We start from the raw sequence: 17,750 nt of genomic DNA, 5'->3' as shown, positions 1-17,750 counted from the left end.
TTTTTATCACAATTGCTCTGTAGTAGAGCTTTAGGTCCGGCATGGTGATTCCACCAGAGGTTCTTTTATCCTTGAGAAGAGTTTTTGCTATCCTAGGTTTTTTGTTATTCCAGATGAATTTGCAGATTGCACTTTCTAATTCATTGAAGAATTGAGTTGGAATTTTGATGGGGATTGCATTGAATCTGTAGATTGCTTTTGGCAAGATAGCCATTTTTACAATGTTGATCCTGCCAATCCATGAGCATGGGAGATCTTTCCATCTTCTGAGATCTTCTAGAATTTCTTTCTTCAGAGACTTGAAGTTTTTATTATACAGATCTTTCACTTCCTTAGAGTCACGCCAAGATATTTTATATTATTTGTGACTATTGAGAAGGGTGTTGTTTCCCTAATTTCTTTCTCAGCCTGTTTATTCTTTGTGTAGAGAAAGGCCATTGATTTGTTTGAGTTAATTTTATATCCAGCTACTTCACCGAAGCTGTTTATCAGGCTTAGGTGTTCTCTGGTGGAATTTTTAGGGTCACTTATATATACTATCATATCATCTGCAAAAAGTGATATTTTGACTTCATCTTTTCCAATTTGTATCCCTTTGATCTCCTTTTGTTGTTGAATTGCTCTGGCTAGGACTTCAAGTACAATGTTGAATAGGTATGGAGAAAGTGGACAGCCTTGTCTAGTCCCTGATTTTAGAGGGATTGCTTCAAGCTTCTGACCATTTACATTGATGTTGGCTACTGGTTTGCTGTAGATTGCTTTTATCATGTTTAGGTATGGGCCTTGAATTCCTGATCTTTCCAAGACTTTTATCATGAATGGGTGTTGGATCTTGTCAAATGCTTTTTCCGCATCTAACGAGATGACCATGTGGTTTTTGTCTTTGAGTTTGTTTATATACTGGATTACGTTGATGGATTTCCGTATATTGAACCATCCCTGCATCCCTGGGATGAAACCTACTTGGTCAGGATGGATGATTGTTTTGATGTGTTCTTGGATTCGGTTAGCAAGAACTTTATTGAGGATTTTTGCATCAATATTCATAAGGGATATTGGTCTGAAGTTTTCTATCTTTGTTGGGTCTTTTTGTGGTTTAGGTATCAGAGTAATTGTGGCTTCATGGAATGAGTTGGGTAGAGTACCTTCTGTTTCTATTTTGTGGAATAGTTTGTGAAGAACTGGGATTAGATCTTCTTTGAAGGTCTGATAGAACTCTGCACTAAACCCATCTGGTCCTGGGCTTTTTTTAGTTGGGAGACTATTAATGACTGCTTCTATTTCTTTGGGGGATATAGGGTTGTTTAGATCATTAACCTGATCTTGATTCAACTTTGGTACTTGGTATCTGTCTAGGAACTTCTCCATTTCATCCAGGTTCTCCAGTTTTGTTGAATATAGCCTTTGGTAGAAGGATCTGATGGTATTTTGAATGTCTTCAGGATCTGTTGTTATGTCTCCTTTTTCATTTCTGATTTTGTTAATTAGGATGCTTTCCCTGTGCCCTCTAGTGAGTCTGGCTAAGGGTTTATCTATCTTGTTGATTTTCTCAAAGAACCAGCTCCTTGATTGGTTGATTCTTTGAATAGTTTTTCTTGTTTCCACTTGGTTGATTTCACCCCTGAGTTTGATTATTTCCTGCCGTCTACTCCTCTTGGGTGAATTTGCTTCCTTTTGTTCTAGTGCTTTTAGGTGTGTTGTCAAGCTGCTAATGTGTGCTCTTTCTAGTTTCCTTTTGGAGGCACTCAGAGCTATGAGTTTTCCTCTTAGAAATGCTTTCATTGCATCCCATAAGTTTGGGTATGTTGTGGCTTCATTTTCATTGAACTCTAAAAAGTCCTTAATTTCTTTCTTTATTCCTTCCTTGACCAAGGTATCATTGAGAAGAGTGTTGTTCAGTTTCCACGTGAAGGTTGGCTTTCTATTATTTATTTTGTTATTGAAGATCAGCTTTAGTCCATGGTGATCTGATAAGATGCATGGGACAATTTCAATATTTTTGTATCTGTTGAGGCCTGTTTTGTGACCAATTATGTGGTCAATTTTGGAGAAGGTGCCATGAGGTGCTGAGAAGAAGGTATATCCTTTTGTTTTAGGATAGAATGTTCTGTAGATATCTGCCAGATCCATTTGATTCATAATTTCTCTTAGTTTCTCTGTGTCCCTGTTTAGTTTCTGTTTCCATGATCTGTCCATTGGTGAAAGTGGTGTGTTGAAGTCTCCCACTATTATTGTATGAGGTGCAATGTGTGCTTTGAGATTTACTAAAGTTTCTTTAATGAATGTGGCTGCCTTTGTATTTGGAGCATAGATATTCAGGATTGATAGTTCCTCTTGGAGGATTTTACCTTTGATGAGTATGAAGTGTCCCTCCCTGTCTTTTTTAATGACTTTGGGTTGGAAGTCAATCTTATCAGATATTAGAATGGCTACTCCAGCTTGTTTCTTCATACCATTTGCTTGGAAAATTGTTTTCCAGCCTTTCATTCTGAGGTAGTGTCTATCTTTTTCTCTGAGATGAGTTTCCTGTAAGCAGCAAAATGTTGGGTCTTGTTTGTGTAGCCAGTTTGTTAGTCTATGTCTTTTTATCGGGGAGTTGAGTCCATTGATATTAAGAGATATTAAGGAAAAGTAATTGTTGTTTCCTGTTATTTTTGTTGTTAAAGTTGGCATTCTGTTCTTGTGGCTGTCTTCTTTTAGGTTTGTTGAGGGATTACCTTCTTGTTGTTTCTAGGGCGTGGTTCCTGTCCTTGTATTGGTTTTTTTCTGTTATTATCCTTTGAAGGGCTGGATTTGTGGAGAGATAATGTGTGAATTTGGTTTTGTCGTTGAATACTTTCGTTTCTCCATCTATGTTAATTGAGAGTTTGGCTGGGTATAGTAGCCTGGGCTGGAATTTGTGTTCTTTTAGTGTCTGTATAACATCCGTCCAGGATCTTCTGGCTTTCATAGTCTCTGGTGAAAAATCTGGTGTAATTCTGATAGGCTTGCCTTTATATGTTACTTGGCCTTTTTCTCTTACTGCTTTTAGTATTCTATCTTTATTTAGAGCATTTGTTGTTCTGATTATTATGTGTCGGGAGGTATTTCTTTTCTGGTCCAGTCTATTTGGAGTTCTGTAGGCTTCTTGTATGTTCATGGGCATCTCTTTCTTTAGATTTGGGAAGTTTTCTTCTATAATTTTGTTGAAGATGTTTGCTGGTCCTTTGAGTTGAAAATCTTCATTCTCATCCACTCCTATTATCTGTAGGTTTGGTCTTCTCATTGTGTCCTGTATTTCTTGGATGTTTTGAGTTAGGATCTTTTTGCATTTTACATTTTCCTTGATTGTTGTGCCGATGTTCTCTATGGAATCTTCTGCACCTGAGATTCTCTCTTCCATCTCTTGCATTCTGTTGCTGATGCTCGTATCTATGGTTCCAGATTTCTTTCCTAGGGTTTCTATCTCCAGTGTTGCCTCATTTTGGGTTTTCTTTATTGTGTCTACTTCCCTTTTTAGGTCTAGTATGGTTTTGTTCATTTCCATCATCTGTTTGGATGTGTTTTCCTGTTTTTCTTTAAGGACTTCTACCTGTTTGATTGTGCTATCCTGTTTTTCTTTAAGGACTTTTACCTGTTTGATTGTGTTATCCTGTTTTTCTTTAAGGACTTGTAACTCTTTAGCCATGTTCTCCTGTAATTCTTTAAGTGAGTTATTAAAGTCCTTCTTGATGTCCTCTACCATCATCATGAGATATGCTTTTAGATCCGTGTCTAGCTTTTCCGTTGTGTTGGGGTGCCCTGGACTGGGCGAAGTGGGGGTGCTGGGTTCTGATGATGGTGAGTGGTCTTGGTTTCTGTTAGTAAGATTATTATGTTTACCTTTCGCCATCTGGTAATCTCTGGGGTTAGTTGTTATCGTTGTCACTGTTTAAAGATTGGAGCAGAAGCTGTGTTCCACTCACCAGCAGTCTCAAAATCCTGTGGCGGGGGTTGTGGGTAGCTGGCGGTACCCCTGTGCTGGTCCAGCTGGAAGAGGCCTGTGGTCCTACTCAGGCCAGTTTTCTGCTTCCCTAACTAATGCAGTCTCTGGTCCCGCGTGCAATTGGATTGGAGCAGAAGCTGTGTTCCACTCACCAGAAGTCTTAAGATCCTGTGGCGGATGTTGTGGGTAGCTGGCGAGTGTCAGCTGACCCTGCGCCCTAGCTACCCCGGTGCTTTTCTGACCGGAAGAGGCTTGTGGCCCTACGTAGGCCGGATTTCTGCCTCCCCAACCAAAGCAGTCTCAGGTCCCGCATGATTGGACTGGAGCAGAAACTGTGTTCCACTCACCAGCAGTCTCAAAATCCTGTGGCGGGGGTCATGGGTAGCTGGCGGGTGTCAGGCGACCCTGCGCTCAAGCTACCCCGGCGCTGATCCGGCCGGATGAGGCCTGTCGCCCTACTCAGGCCGGTTTCTGCTTCCCTAACTAATGCAGTCTCAGGTCCCGTGCGCAATTGGATTGGAGCAGAAGCTGTGTTCCACTCACCAGAAGTCTTAAGATCCTGTGGCAGGTGTTGTGGGTAGCTGGCGAGTGTCAGCCGACCCTGCGCCCTAGCTGCCCCGGTGCTTTTCTCTCGATTTATTATAAATGATTGTTACGCACCTTTCTTTGCAACCATGTGAAATTTCGTTTTATGAATCTAAGTTGATTTTCTATGTCATGTTCTGATTAGTGGGCATTAACTATCTCTTTCCCCTACAATTAGTAAGAATTGTACACTAAAATTTAAAGGTGGTATTTTTTTAGGTAATATAACTATGCCTTCAAGATACATTTGAGGAAATAAAATTTCCAGGTCAAAGACTAGGGAACATAATTTTTTTCTAGGCAGTTTCTCATAGGAAGATGCAGAAATGATATTAATTCTTGTGTCGAGTAAAGGTGCTCACCCGTACCTACCAGCACCATCCCTGCCCGTGTGAGACTGCCAGTCTTGCAAGCACATTATGAATAACTTGGATTTCATTCACCATTAGTGACATTGTTAATATTTTGTCATGCTTCTTTCATGTTAATCATCAACTTCACAGAATCGAGACTCACCTGGGAGACTGGATTCAAGGCACACCTTGATCATTTTCATTATACTAGGAAGTCCCATCTACTGTGGGTGGAACCACTTCCTGTCTCAAAACCCAAACTGAGTATGTGGAGAAGGGAAGCTGAGCATCAAGGGGCACACATGAGTCCGTCTCCACCTCTGGATGCTGGATTCCATGCATCCAGCATCTTTAAGCCCTGCCTGCTTTGACCTACCATCATGAAGGACTGCCTGTAACTTGAACTATGAGGTACAATAAACCTATACCCTTAAGTTGCCAGAATATTTTATTGCAGAAATGAGAAAAACAAAGATACTTTTCACGTTCAGTTTGTAAAACACGTCTTCTGGGATGCCCCCACTTCTTTTTTAACTGGGAAGGGAAATCTATATCTCTAATGACTTTGTATTTTATCTCCTTAAGTCCATCTATTGGGTGTTTTAATTTCTCCATTGTGGGACATGATTTTTACATGACTACAGTCATGCTCATTATATTCACCAACACCCTTACCAACGCTGACAAGCGTTTGAGTTATTGTTCTATTGCTGTAAGAGACACCATGGCGAAGGCAATGTATGCAAGGAAATCAAAGGGGCTTGCCTGCAGTTTTAGAGGGCCAATGTGGATCCCAAAAATGAGCATAGAAAGACCGTCAACCCAAATCATCACGGAAAAATTAACTAAAGCAAGCAATAAATTAAAGCAAGTTTTTTGTTTGTTTTTGTTTGTTTGTTTGTTTGTTTATCTGACTGCCTCCCCCTAAGGTGGAATTTGAGAGGTCTGCATTGGAAAGACCAGATAAAAGCTCAGGGGTACAGGGTTTGCAAATGGGAGATTTTGTGAGCAAAGTAGGCAGGGTCGCAGGAGCAGAACATCAGCATAACAAATTAGTCCTATACAGGCTCCTGAAGCAAAGACATGGTTGCAAGGTGGATATAGCCAGATAGTCATAGCAGCAGGCCATCAGAGCCAGGCAATCATAGGTGGCCCTATAACCTTTTGAAACCAAGGTAGGCTTTCAAAAATCGTTATAAACAATTTTTGAAACAAAGGCACAATTGTTGTTCCTGGAACAGGCAGTGCAGAACCATTTGTAGTTAAGATTACAGGTGGGGCATAGCCCAATCTTTGAGAAACAGGCTTAATCATAAACAGGAAATGAACCTAGTTTGTCTTTCCTGTAAGATAGCTTTTAAGCCTAAGGTTGAGCTCTAGCTGGTTCTTCACTAGTCCATGACCATCATAGCAGAGAGGCTAACAGCAGGCAGGCAGGCATGGTGCTGGAGAACTGGCTGAAAGCTCACATCTGATCTGTAAGATAGATAGATAGATAGATAGATAGATAGATAGATAGATAGATAGATAGATAGATAGATAGACAGACAGACAGATCAAGCTAGCAAGTCAGGGGCTAGCATTGGTGTTTGAAACCTCCAAGCATACCCCCAGTGACACACAAGGCCACGCCCCCAATCATTCTTAAGCAGTCCATCAACCAGGAAGGAAACCAAACATTCAAATGTAGAACCCTATGTCTCTTTCTTCAGTGCCTTAAAGTTTTTAAGCACACAAGTCTTTCTCTTGCTTGGCCACTCCAAGATACTTTATATTATTTGAGTGTATGGTGAAAGGTGTTTCCCTGATTTCTTTCTTGGACCCTAAATCATTTGTGTCTAGGAGGCCTAGTGATCTGTATGAGTTAATTTCTATACTCAGACACTTTGCTGAAAGTGTTTATCAGCTGTAAGAGTTTCCCAACAGAGTATCCTGGGTCCCTTATGTATATTATCATAGCCTCTGAAAATAATGATGCTTTAAGTTCTTCCTTTTCAAGTTGTATTCCCTTGATCTACTTCAGAGGTCTTTCTGCTCTAGTTAAGATTTTAAGTACTATTTTGAATAGATATGGAGAAAAGTGGACATCGTTGTCTTGTTCCCCAGTTTAGGGGGATTGATATATATCTACACATGTGCAACAGGACACATGTGCATCCACACGTACACATGCACACATGCAGGCACACATGCTCACTTGCACTTGAGGTAAGTCAGGCCTTAGTTCAAAAAAATGTCCGAGCAGCTCAAAGGTAGAGGGATTGAATCAGGTATGCATCCCCCGTAACAAGTTCAAGCCACATGGGCTCACTGAGAGCTCATTAGAAAGAAAACATATGACACGTGTGTATGGTGTCATATTAAAGTCACCCTAGCGCTGTCTGCGCTGCTAATTTAGATAGTATTATTATGTGTACACATATAACTGGTCATTGGAGGCTGATAGCAAAGGGCTTCCTCAGTCATTCTCCAGCTTAGAGTTTTTGGACAAACTTTCTCAATGAACCTGGAGCTCACTCACTGATTTGGCTCAACTCGTAGGGACCCTCCTGTCTCTGCCATTCCATCATGGGAAGTACAATATTCTCCAGAGCCCTTGGCTGTATTCGTCAGTGCTAGGGATCTGGATTGATGTCTCCTACTTGCATGGCGAACGCCTTTATCCACTGTAGCATCTCCCTCATCTCATGACTCTGTTTAATCATAAAAAAATTGAAACATTTATACGTTTTTCAAAGGCACGGAGATTGGATTTTAAAAAATTACATACAAGCAAAACATCCCTAACACTCAATTTAACAGATGGAGCCCCTCCAGTATGATCATGTGTGGATAATAGTATATTTCAGTACATGCTTTTAATTACAAATCGAAAACATGACTAACAATAGGTGCTGTAAAAAGTGAATATCGAGTTAAATATTAGTAGAACATCTGAATACTGCTTGCAGACTATTGCTCTGAGACACAATACAGTGTATTGTAACATGGGCTCTTAATTTGATAGTCTTGAGTTTAAATTCCATCACCTCCGCTAAATAGCTCTGTAATGCTGGGTAAATAATTAACTCTTTTAAGCCCCAGTGATCACATCTGTTGTGAGGTTTAAGGAAGATAGCGCACAAAAAAGCAGTTAGCCAGAATGCTGGTTATGATAACAAAGCTGATAAGCTTTATTTGACTGATATTCTTTTTCCTCCCAGGTCTACCCTATCTGACTGAAAACTGCAGCATGCCTGAATTCCCCCAGCCCAGCACTCCTGATTCCCCCCAGCGTGTTCTTCTCAATTTCTTACGAAAACTGCATTAGTCATCAGACAGTGAATACAGTTTGCCATTTTCAAAAGCTGCTCTTGGTAGATCTTAACTTCTCAGGTACCGACAAAACGCTTTTCAAAATAATAATTACTGACTGGCTTCCATCTTGAAATTACATGAGGCTTACAAACTCACAGAACAGGAATTTCTAGGAGAACAGAGGTTCTTTTTTTTTTAATTATTGGTGGTGGGGTTTTTTTTGTTTGTTTTTGTTTTTTTGGTGGAGGAGGAGGTCTGGTTAGCTGGCCAAGCTTTTGTAACATTGTCACCTAGCCACTGGACCATGTGATTTGCTAGACATGTGTAGAGGCCTATAATCCTGGCTACTAAGAAAGCTAGGAGAGGAAGGTTGAGTGTTCAAAGACTGCCTGGTCAACAAAGCAAGGTCAAGGTCAAGGCTAGCCTGGGCAAGTTAAGGAAATGCCCTGCTGTACATTGTCGGCTACACATTTTCAGTTGTCTCCAATTGGGAAGGAAGTTCCTTTCACGGGTGTTTTATTTCTAGCACTCTATAATAGCATCACTGGCGACCCCTCTGTGGGTGGGTGGTGGGTGCAAATGGAGCTTTAACTGTGCCTGCCTGTACATCCCATTCTCCTTAACGGGGCTGTCTTGTCTGGCCTCGGTGGGAGGAGATTTGGTGGCAAGGGGACCACTATTGGGATGTAAGGTTAATAATAAATAAATTAATAGAAAAGTAACCTAAAGATTGATTTTATCTCTACCTATATAGAAACAGCTCAAACATTGTTTGTCACAGCAGTGCTCCTGACTTGGGCTCCAGCAGGGAGAAAGCAGGCAGCTCCTTGGGCATGGAGGGAAGGAAAGGTTCGTCTGATCCATGCAGAGTCTGACACTCCCTGCTTCCTGAAAATAAGCACCACCCCCAACAATTGTATGGCCAGAGGAAAAATGGACTTTCTTGCCTGCTCAAGGGAGCGACATTGGATCTGCCAGTGGTTTCAGGGGATACACCAGCAAGATGACGACGCCAGAGCACATTATGCTTTATTATCAGTTGTCCTTGACTTCCAGACATCGTAAGACCATAGTGTCCAGGTGCTCATGGCTCCCCTGAGACAGGTAAGAAGAATATCACATCCGGAGTGGTGACCCATCAGGACTGGACTAGCCAGATAAGGGGTTCCCTCAGTCATTTAAAGTCTCTCTACTTTCTCTGCCTTATTCAGCAGCTGAAATGCAACCAAGTTGCACCAATCAGTTCTGTGTCTGTGGTCATGACACCAATTATTGTCAGAGGGTCTAATGACCAAACAAGACAAAAGAGGCCATCTTACCAGAGTCCAGAATGATGAAGATCACACGTGGTCTCAGCAACCGTCCAACTAATCACTAAGGTGATTTCAGAACAAGACAGAATCTACCAGAACACCCTCACCCCACACATCAAATTCCTATGGCAGAAGTGTGGCCAAAGGTCAGGATGGTCCCGGGTCAACTTTCTACTGAATTCCCAACACCCTTCCCTTCTGTCATCCAGCTTCCCTTCATTTATCTTCCTCCCAATCTTCAACTTTTATTTTTCCTTTGCACTCTAAATTTATACTTACTTAGTCTAGCATAATGAATTATTTAAAGATTATTTTCCTCATGAAAATTAAGAATGTTTTTTCTTACAGTCACTTAACTGGCCAAAACTGGTCAACAACATCATGTGGTTGAAGTTACTAGACTGTATTGTACCCCAGCCATTCCTGGATCCTGGTACCCACAGGGTAGCATCATGGAAGAGCATGATGTGGTCGCAGTCAAATCGTAGGTTGGAAACAGCAGTCAGTCATCCACTGGCTATAATCTGTGGCTTGGAAAACACCAGCCCCATCTCATTTATGAATCTGGCCTCTCAGCGCACAGAGATAACCACCGTCATCCTAATTAGAGATTCCCATTGTTGTCCGATGACAGGGAACACAGCACTAAGAGCGGTAAGTGGGTGGAAATCTTTAAAACAATGCACAAGAACATCTTCACCACCTTCAATGCAGATGAGCAGTCCACCTTGAAGGCATTTAAAACGGCATCTCATCTGGAAAGGACCCACGCAAGTGTTAAATAAAATTAGTATGTGAAGTTCAGTATTGTACTGAGACTGGGAGTAAACCTACCTGCAGGAATAGTTTCTATTGATTAGTTGTATTTCTCATCGATACTCTTCAAATGTTTATTGGAACATACAGCAGACAGTGGAAGTGGTCACAGTTTTCGCCCCAGTCTTGGTTATATGGGATAAGGTATACAGTAAGGTCTAAGAAGGCATCAGAAGGGTTTTCCTATTTCCATTGTGTTAGCCCCAGTTTGGCAATCCTCCGTAAGAAACTTACTCTTTGAGCTATAAAAGAAATTTCCGTCTTCAAAGGCCTCCCAGTAAAAGGCAAAGACTCACTTCCAGTAGGTGCTGGGCTATATCATCTCAAATGGTTTTTTCTTACCGTAGACTAGAGTTGCTAACCCAGAAAGAGAAAGATGCTAGATGAGTCAGCATTTTTATAAAAAATGTCAGGGGAGGTAGAGAGAAGAGGAGAGAGGCCTAGAAGGTGTGATGGACAGGTCCAGATAAAATTCCATGGACCCGTCTCTACGTTAAGATGAGGTGAGGCAGTAGGCGGGCCTCTCTCAGAATCCCAGGAGCTCATTCCCAGTCCATCTGCCTGTCCCATGACATGAGGTCGGTTTGCCCACGCCCTGGGAGACTCAGCACCCTCACCTGCTACGGTGATTCTGGTGAGCCACTGAGCGGCTGAGGTGACATCACTTCCCAGATTCATAAACATGTGTGCACACCAGAAATGTTCAATAACAGTCACGTTGTGTATTTGCTGCGGGGAACAGCTCAGGCAATGGACGCTTGGGGAAATTATATGGTAATAGAATTTTCGGAGATGAAGCTTCCTTAGAGATTATCTGGTGGTTTTCAAAACTTTTTAAAGCTCAAAATCCTTCCTAGAAGAATTTGCATGAAAGCTATTATGTAAAACAGATAAAACAAGTATATATATATATATATATATATATATATATATATATATATATATATGAAATGAGTTGAGAGGTCCCATAGAAAAGGGGACAGTTCTTGTTCGATCAAGGTACTCACTGGATTCCCAAGGGCACAGCAGCTCAGAAAATGTATTTGAAGAGCAGAATAGTCTCCTGCTATTAATTAAGTGGCACAAAGTCACTTTTAGATAGTTTTAGAAACAGGGAAAGTAATGAAAATGGTTTTGCTTTATCTTTATTTTTAACTAAGTGCATATGTGCCTGTCTTTGTGGCTTGTGCAAGCAATGTCTGCAGAGGCCAGTAGAGGACATCTGATCCCTTGGACCAGGAATTACAGCGATGCTGTGAGGCACTGGATGTAGGTTCCAGGAACTGAACTTCCATCCTCTGCAAGACCAGTATGTGCTCTTACGGGCTGAGCCATCTCTCTAGCCCCTGAAACCAGCTGGTCAGATATAGCTTGCTAATTTAAAGCCATCTATAACTGTATCAATATTTATGAAGGATATCAAGAAGGACTAAGCTATCTGCAGGAAGGAACCAACATTCTTAGTTCCAAACTGGTAAAGGTTACCCAGACTCAGAAAGAACTGTAACCATAGATGGACTGATGGATGGGCTGTTGCCTTCAATATCTTTGCTATAAGAACCCAATTATTGCTAACCTGTTGTGCAACAGGGAGGGACCTGAGAGAATGCTCTGACCTTGTTTGTGACTCTTCATTGTCCAGTTGTCTGGGTTCTCATTGGCCAATTCCAGCCATAAGCCACGAGGCAAGAGAAATGGTAGTCCTATCCTTTGGAGCCTAGAGAATTACACCTCTAGTCCACAGGCCTATCGGACAAGGCTACAGTAGGACAAAAGGCAAGGGGGATATGTCCACATACCACAAAAGGCAGGATCCAGCGGTAACCCTTGAGGGCACAGCCTCCAGACAGCAAAGGAGGTAGGGACTGCTAGACTTGGTGTAGCTAGGGAGGGGTGACAAATGAGGAACAACCCTTTCAATAAATGGAGCAGAAAGAAAGGGAACCCCTTTTAGAACCATCTTTTAAATATCCCCAGGGACAGGGAAAAATGAGGTATAGAGAAAAAGACTAACTATTTATCTGAGGATCAGAAGAATTGAGCACAAAGGGAGAATGAAGGTGTGCAGACTAATCCCAACCTGGGAAAGTTGAGCATTTTGAAGAGGAGAGTTTTCTATGGGAACTCACTGCCACAGACACCCGGGTTATAGGAAGCCACTTGCTTTGGATTCCTCTTTGAGACTTAAGACAAACTGTTGGATTCAAAGCCTTTTAAAAAGTCAAGTAACAATTGACATGATTCCAGTAAGCAAAGGTACAGAATAGGCCTTCCATACACAAGGAAGGGCATAGGAAGGGCATGGGCCATCTCTTGCCACATGCCCTGAATGCCCATCATGAATGGGAAGCATCAAGTCATGAGGCACTACACCTGGCACGCCTAGCATGTAGCCCTGTGCTGTGAATGCCAAGTGACTTGCCTTGTCCTTCTTCTAAAGTCTAGCTCTATTTGTTTCACAGAGATGTCCATGTCACATGGTCTGCATTCTTGGAGTTGACCATATCTTTCTATCACACCTTAGACATCTGCTTGACAGCTTCACACACCGACTCCCTGCCAGGGTCTGCTGCTATCAGTCACTGCTGGGACTTGCAGGCATTCCATACATCCTAATGGATGAACCCATGATGCTAAAACATTTGCATTATCAGTACCTACAAAATCACCACTATGTATAATGCCAAGATCTACGACCAGCACAACAGTAGCTGGGTTTCCTTGGACCACAGCCACAGCAGGCTCTGAGTGTCTGGGAAAACAAACGTTGGCAAACACTTCCATGGGCATCTCTTTAGGAGCAAAGTGCTTGTCACCAGGGACAGTATTTTTAAAGATGTTTACATTTCATACTTTGAAGCAAGTGATGGGTGGGGTGTGGCATGTTCCTACTGCCCTAGTGTGAAGCACTTGCTGCTCTGTAATGGTGCTAATCTCTTGTTGCTCCATACCTTTCTTCCTTGCCAAAATTCTGGTTCTTTAAATCCTTAGACTTTGCTTTTGGCTCCTAATTCTCAAGATAAATATGGCTCCAAGTGCCCACCAATGACCATTCCAGAGCCTGAATGCTAAGCTGCTCTGAAACTTTTTTTTCTGCCAAAGTACTGCATCTTTCAACTCTGAAGCCAATCTTCCACAGAATTTCAAGACAAAGATAAATTGCAGACAAATTATTTTCTGGAATATATCATGAATGGCCTCCTGTCCAGTTCAGACCAGATTAGACAGGTTCAGTCAAGGAAACAGCACTTCTCCTCTGTTGATAATTCACTACATCAGTTGCTTTACTGTTGCTGTGACCCCAGTACCTGATTCTAGCAACTTAAGGAAGGAATTATATACTCCAGGTTATGATTTCAGAAAGGTTGAGCCAGAGAACTTGCTTCTGTGTGCTTGGACTGAACATCATGGCAGAAGGAACATGGGGCAGCAGAGAGCTATGGAGTTCACAGATGACCAAGGTTGACTGTGCTCATCAGTTTTTATTATTGATTGATTGGTTGGTTGGTTGGTTGGTTGGTTGGTCGGTCGGTTGGTTGGTTGGTTGGTTGGTTGATTGTCATCTCCTAAGCATGTTTGACCAGGATAAGATCTCATCATGTCTCCATCAGGAAGCTATTTACTTAAGACACTTAAGTGAAATAAGAGGAGCTCAAAGGGTTAGCTAGAGGATGTGAAAACTTTAAATATGTTTCATAGTTGTTTGACTGTTCTCTACTGGTTAGTCTTCACCACTGACTCATTAGAGCCAAGAACTGTCTGGAGAGAATGAACCTCAATTGAAGACTTGCCCACATCAGACTGGCCTGTGGTCTTGTCTGTGGAGAATTGTCTTGGTGGATGGTTAGAATGGAAGAGCCCAGCCCACTGTGAGTGGCACCATCCCCCAGCAAGTGGTTCTGAGATGTATAAGTCAGAAGAAAGCAGACTCCAGAGACAAAGCCAGCAAGCCAGGTCCCTCTGTGTTCTCCTCTATGTTCTTTGCTTCAGTTCCTGCTCAGACTCAACCTCAACAATGGTCTATAAACTAGCAGTGTAAACCAAATGAACCCTTTATTCCCTTACCTTACTTTGTAGAGTTTTTTTTTTTTAATCATAGCAACAAAATGCAAACTAGAATGTTATCCTTGCTGAACACTAAACAGATGAGTAAGGGAGATGACTTACCAATTAAATAACTTTGTATGTATTTTCCTTTTTATATCAACCAGTCTTGCATTATTTCAAAGACTGTCTAAATTGGAGCTCCAGAATTCTGGTTCCTCTCACTGTCTTTAAAGGGTGGATGTAATGTTTCTGGCCCAGTCCAATAAAGAAGTTCACTAGAATCAATTACTCAGTTGAAAACCTCACGAATGCTTGGATGTTTGGATGCTTAAGACACTGTGAATCTCATCTGTGCCATTATTTCATCTATTATTGAAGAACCTGACTGATATATAACATGAATCAGGGAGAATAGTCTCTTAAAGAGTGACATGGAAATGTTTAGCCTTTATAAAAAGAAACCTCGAGGTCTCAGGATCACTGTGTTTGGTTACATAGTTCTCTGCAGAACCATCAATATTCATCATCAAATTAGCATCTTCCTGTGCCCCTGGGTGTTTCTCTGGGGCTTCAAAGCACACCCTTTCTTCAAGAAGCAACCTATACTCCAATTAGCAAACTTCTAAAAAATATTCCTCCTCGCCACAGGTATGGAGACTGGAGCACTTTCACTATATATAGCAAGGGTCTACCATCCCACATTTTGTATATGTGCCAGTAGTCAGAGAACACTAAAAAAATAATATAAATGACCATAAACTCCAAGGTTGATGCTCCCCTTGCCTTTCCAGTACTAAAACAACCTGGCAAGCTGCAGGCTTCACTTAGAAGCCTATAAGTGCAAGAGAGGCCTGGTCAGGAAGCCTTAGCTGAGCCAGTCAGTGTGATGTCTTCCTCACTGGCCTGTCTCCCCCCAAAAGTGGGAAGCGAACATCAGCCCAAACTCCTGCAAGTCAAAGAAACCTTCAGGCTGATGGGTTTTCAACACCATTCTATATTGGGAGGTGGGGTGAGGTTGGAGTGAACAATCTGCCCCATAAAATTAAATGACCTCCTCCAAACTCACGTCTCTATAAATTATAATATTGGATGTATTAAGGTAACATTTGGAATTTCATGTTTCCTGAGGTACCACGCCTGTCAATGACTCCGTCTTTAGGGCAGTGTTCCATCTACTTCTGGGGTCCACAGCTAGAAATAAAGCTGTAAAATTGCCAAAGAGAGGGCAAAAGAACTAAAGGCCAGCTAAATCCGTCCCACCATCGGAGGAAACCACAAACTACTCTTAGGAGAAATAAATGTGTTTGCAGTTTAGCAAGCACTAAATTGCAGGAATGTGAGCCATTCAACTTCACAGAAGGTGGCTAGCTGCATTCCATTTCTTTGGAGTAAAGATCAAAAGGAAAAAAATAGAGAGAAAAAAATATTAAACACTTTAATGAGTTTGGAAGTTGGTGGCTCATAGTAAGCCTGGCAATAACTATGAATTGACTGTATTTTCACTAATTGAACACATTCTAAAATCCTTTTAAAGTGGGGTTAAAAGTCATAGCCATGTTGTTGAGTTAATACTTTGTACTGAGAACTCAGTCAGTCCCTCGAAGAGTAAAAATTCCAAGGAAAAACGACATTACAACCTGCTTGAAGAGATGGAATGTATGTGAATTAAGCTACAGACTCTTGAATACAGGTGGGCTGTACCAGGATTTGGGTTGTTTAAACTACGAAAACACTTGAGGGACAGACATGGTTATAAAGCTAAGTACAGCAACATGTTAAATTTTCTCTGAAAGGCAACTGGAGAGAAGCATTCTGATTTGGTAAGCTGGTGGCTTTGCACAGCATGAATCCAGCCAGGAAAGTTTAACACAGACACCAGCACTCTGAACACTAGGAGGTGCCAAGATCCCCTGAACATTTCTAATACAATAATCGGTTTGATCTCTTTGGAAAGCTTTGAAGCCGTTAGGGGTTGGGATTTTGTTGTATGCATGGGGGAACTGACCTCGTAGTGTCTGGATTTGACAGTAAGCATCTTGCGTGGATAGCAGCCTCCAAGCAGGTAAATGTATGGTGCATCCCACAGCCAAAGGAAGCATTGAATTACCCAAAATATCCAAATATGTAGGATCCGGGTTGTAGCTCAGTGGTTAAGGTGTTTGCCCAGGACTCAGGTGACACTGGGTTCAGTGTGTGCTTGCATCAATTGGGTGTGGTGCCCTTGATTGTAAGCTCTTGGGAGCTGGAGGTAGGAGGTCAGCAATTCAAGGTCCTCTTCAGCCTGGGCTACCAAGGTGGTGTGTGTGGAGGGAGGCTCTTCATACTCCCAATCTAATACCTCCTTGTTTAGAGTCTTTGTATTATGGAAATTTCAAACAGTTGCGAGAGGAGACAGTGTTCTAACCCCACCTCTTCCGCAATTTTAATTCACAAGTCCATTCGCCTCTCTCGTATTTTGGAGTAAGTTGCAGATTGCCCCTTCCATCACTAGCTAAATATGCACCTCTAACATTACAGTCAGTTTTTCCTACTGAAGACCACAATGCCACGGATCAAACTTTTAAACGTTACAAAAATTGCTTAAGATCAACCATGAAGAGCCAAAGCCCCCAAATCGCTTATCGTCTCCCTTTTAGAGTTGGCTTTCTGTGTCAACTCCAGAATTGCTTCTGAAGTAAATTTCTCAGTTTCCACTGTAATTCGAGCAGCAGGTGGCCTCACGGGCTCCCATGAGTGGGCGGGGCCTGAGCTTCAGTTAGGCGTCAGTACCTCCCACCACGGTTGCCTTGGCGATGAAGGCTGCTTCCTCTAAAGAAAATGTGTCAGGGTCGTCCACAGGATTGACCTCCTGGGCATTGACCACTCCTGGGGTGACGCCAGTAGGCAGCACTTCTGACTCTGAGGTATGTGCCCCTTTCCGGGAAGTCCAGTACTGGGTCCTTGGCTCACACCAAGGTCACTCAAGGTCAAGGTCGGAGCTGCCTGGCTAGGACTCAACAGCTAAAGGCTTGCAAGCTGATCCTTGGGACAGAGGTCCCCAGGACCCCTGAAGCTCACAGATCCTGTGAGCTTACTCTGGAAAGTTCCAGGCTCACGCAGCCTCACAGATATGCAAATCTTTAACTGGAAAAAAACAAAAAGTAATCTCTGATCTTAAAGGGGACCGGTCCCTTTTTGCAAGTGCCACTGATTGACTGGGAAGATCAACAACTGCTCAAAGGGTGCTAAAGATTGCTGCTTTCTGAGTGAGTCATGGTTCGTTTCTGTTGTCACCTGTCCCTGTCCCAGGAGACAAGACCAAACACCCTGAGCTGAGAGTCTGTTCTCTGCCCCTGGCCTCAGGGCTCATAGTGAATTTGTCCCTGGTACTCCAGG

The 17,750-nt window shown here is 42.3% G+C and overlaps 1 protein-coding gene across 2 annotated transcripts in view; it reads left to right on the top strand.

Annotated features, from left to right (window-relative positions):
* Positions 1-17,128: 17,128 nt before the first annotated feature.
* Cabcoco1 (ciliary associated calcium binding coiled-coil 1) overlaps positions 17,129-17,750 on the top strand; it is a 100,391-nt gene continuing 99,769 nt past the window's right edge. For both annotated transcript variants that reach the window (XM_029482826.2, XM_021174999.2), the window contains exon 1: positions 17,129-17,278. In XM_029482826.2, coding sequence (XP_029338686.1) covers positions 17,168-17,278 — 111 coding nt within the window. In that variant the 5' untranslated portion in view covers positions 17,129-17,167. The remainder of the gene's footprint in view (positions 17,279-17,750) is intronic.

Source organism: Mus caroli, unplaced genomic scaffold (assembly GCF_978045245.1).
Source record: "Mus caroli unplaced genomic scaffold, Mus_caroli_1 scaffold_9, whole genome shotgun sequence".
Taxonomy (NCBI): Eukaryota; Metazoa; Chordata; class Mammalia; order Rodentia; family Muridae; genus Mus; species Mus caroli.
The sequence above is the reverse complement of the archived record's forward strand: the minus strand, read 5'-3'. Positions and strand labels throughout refer to the sequence as shown.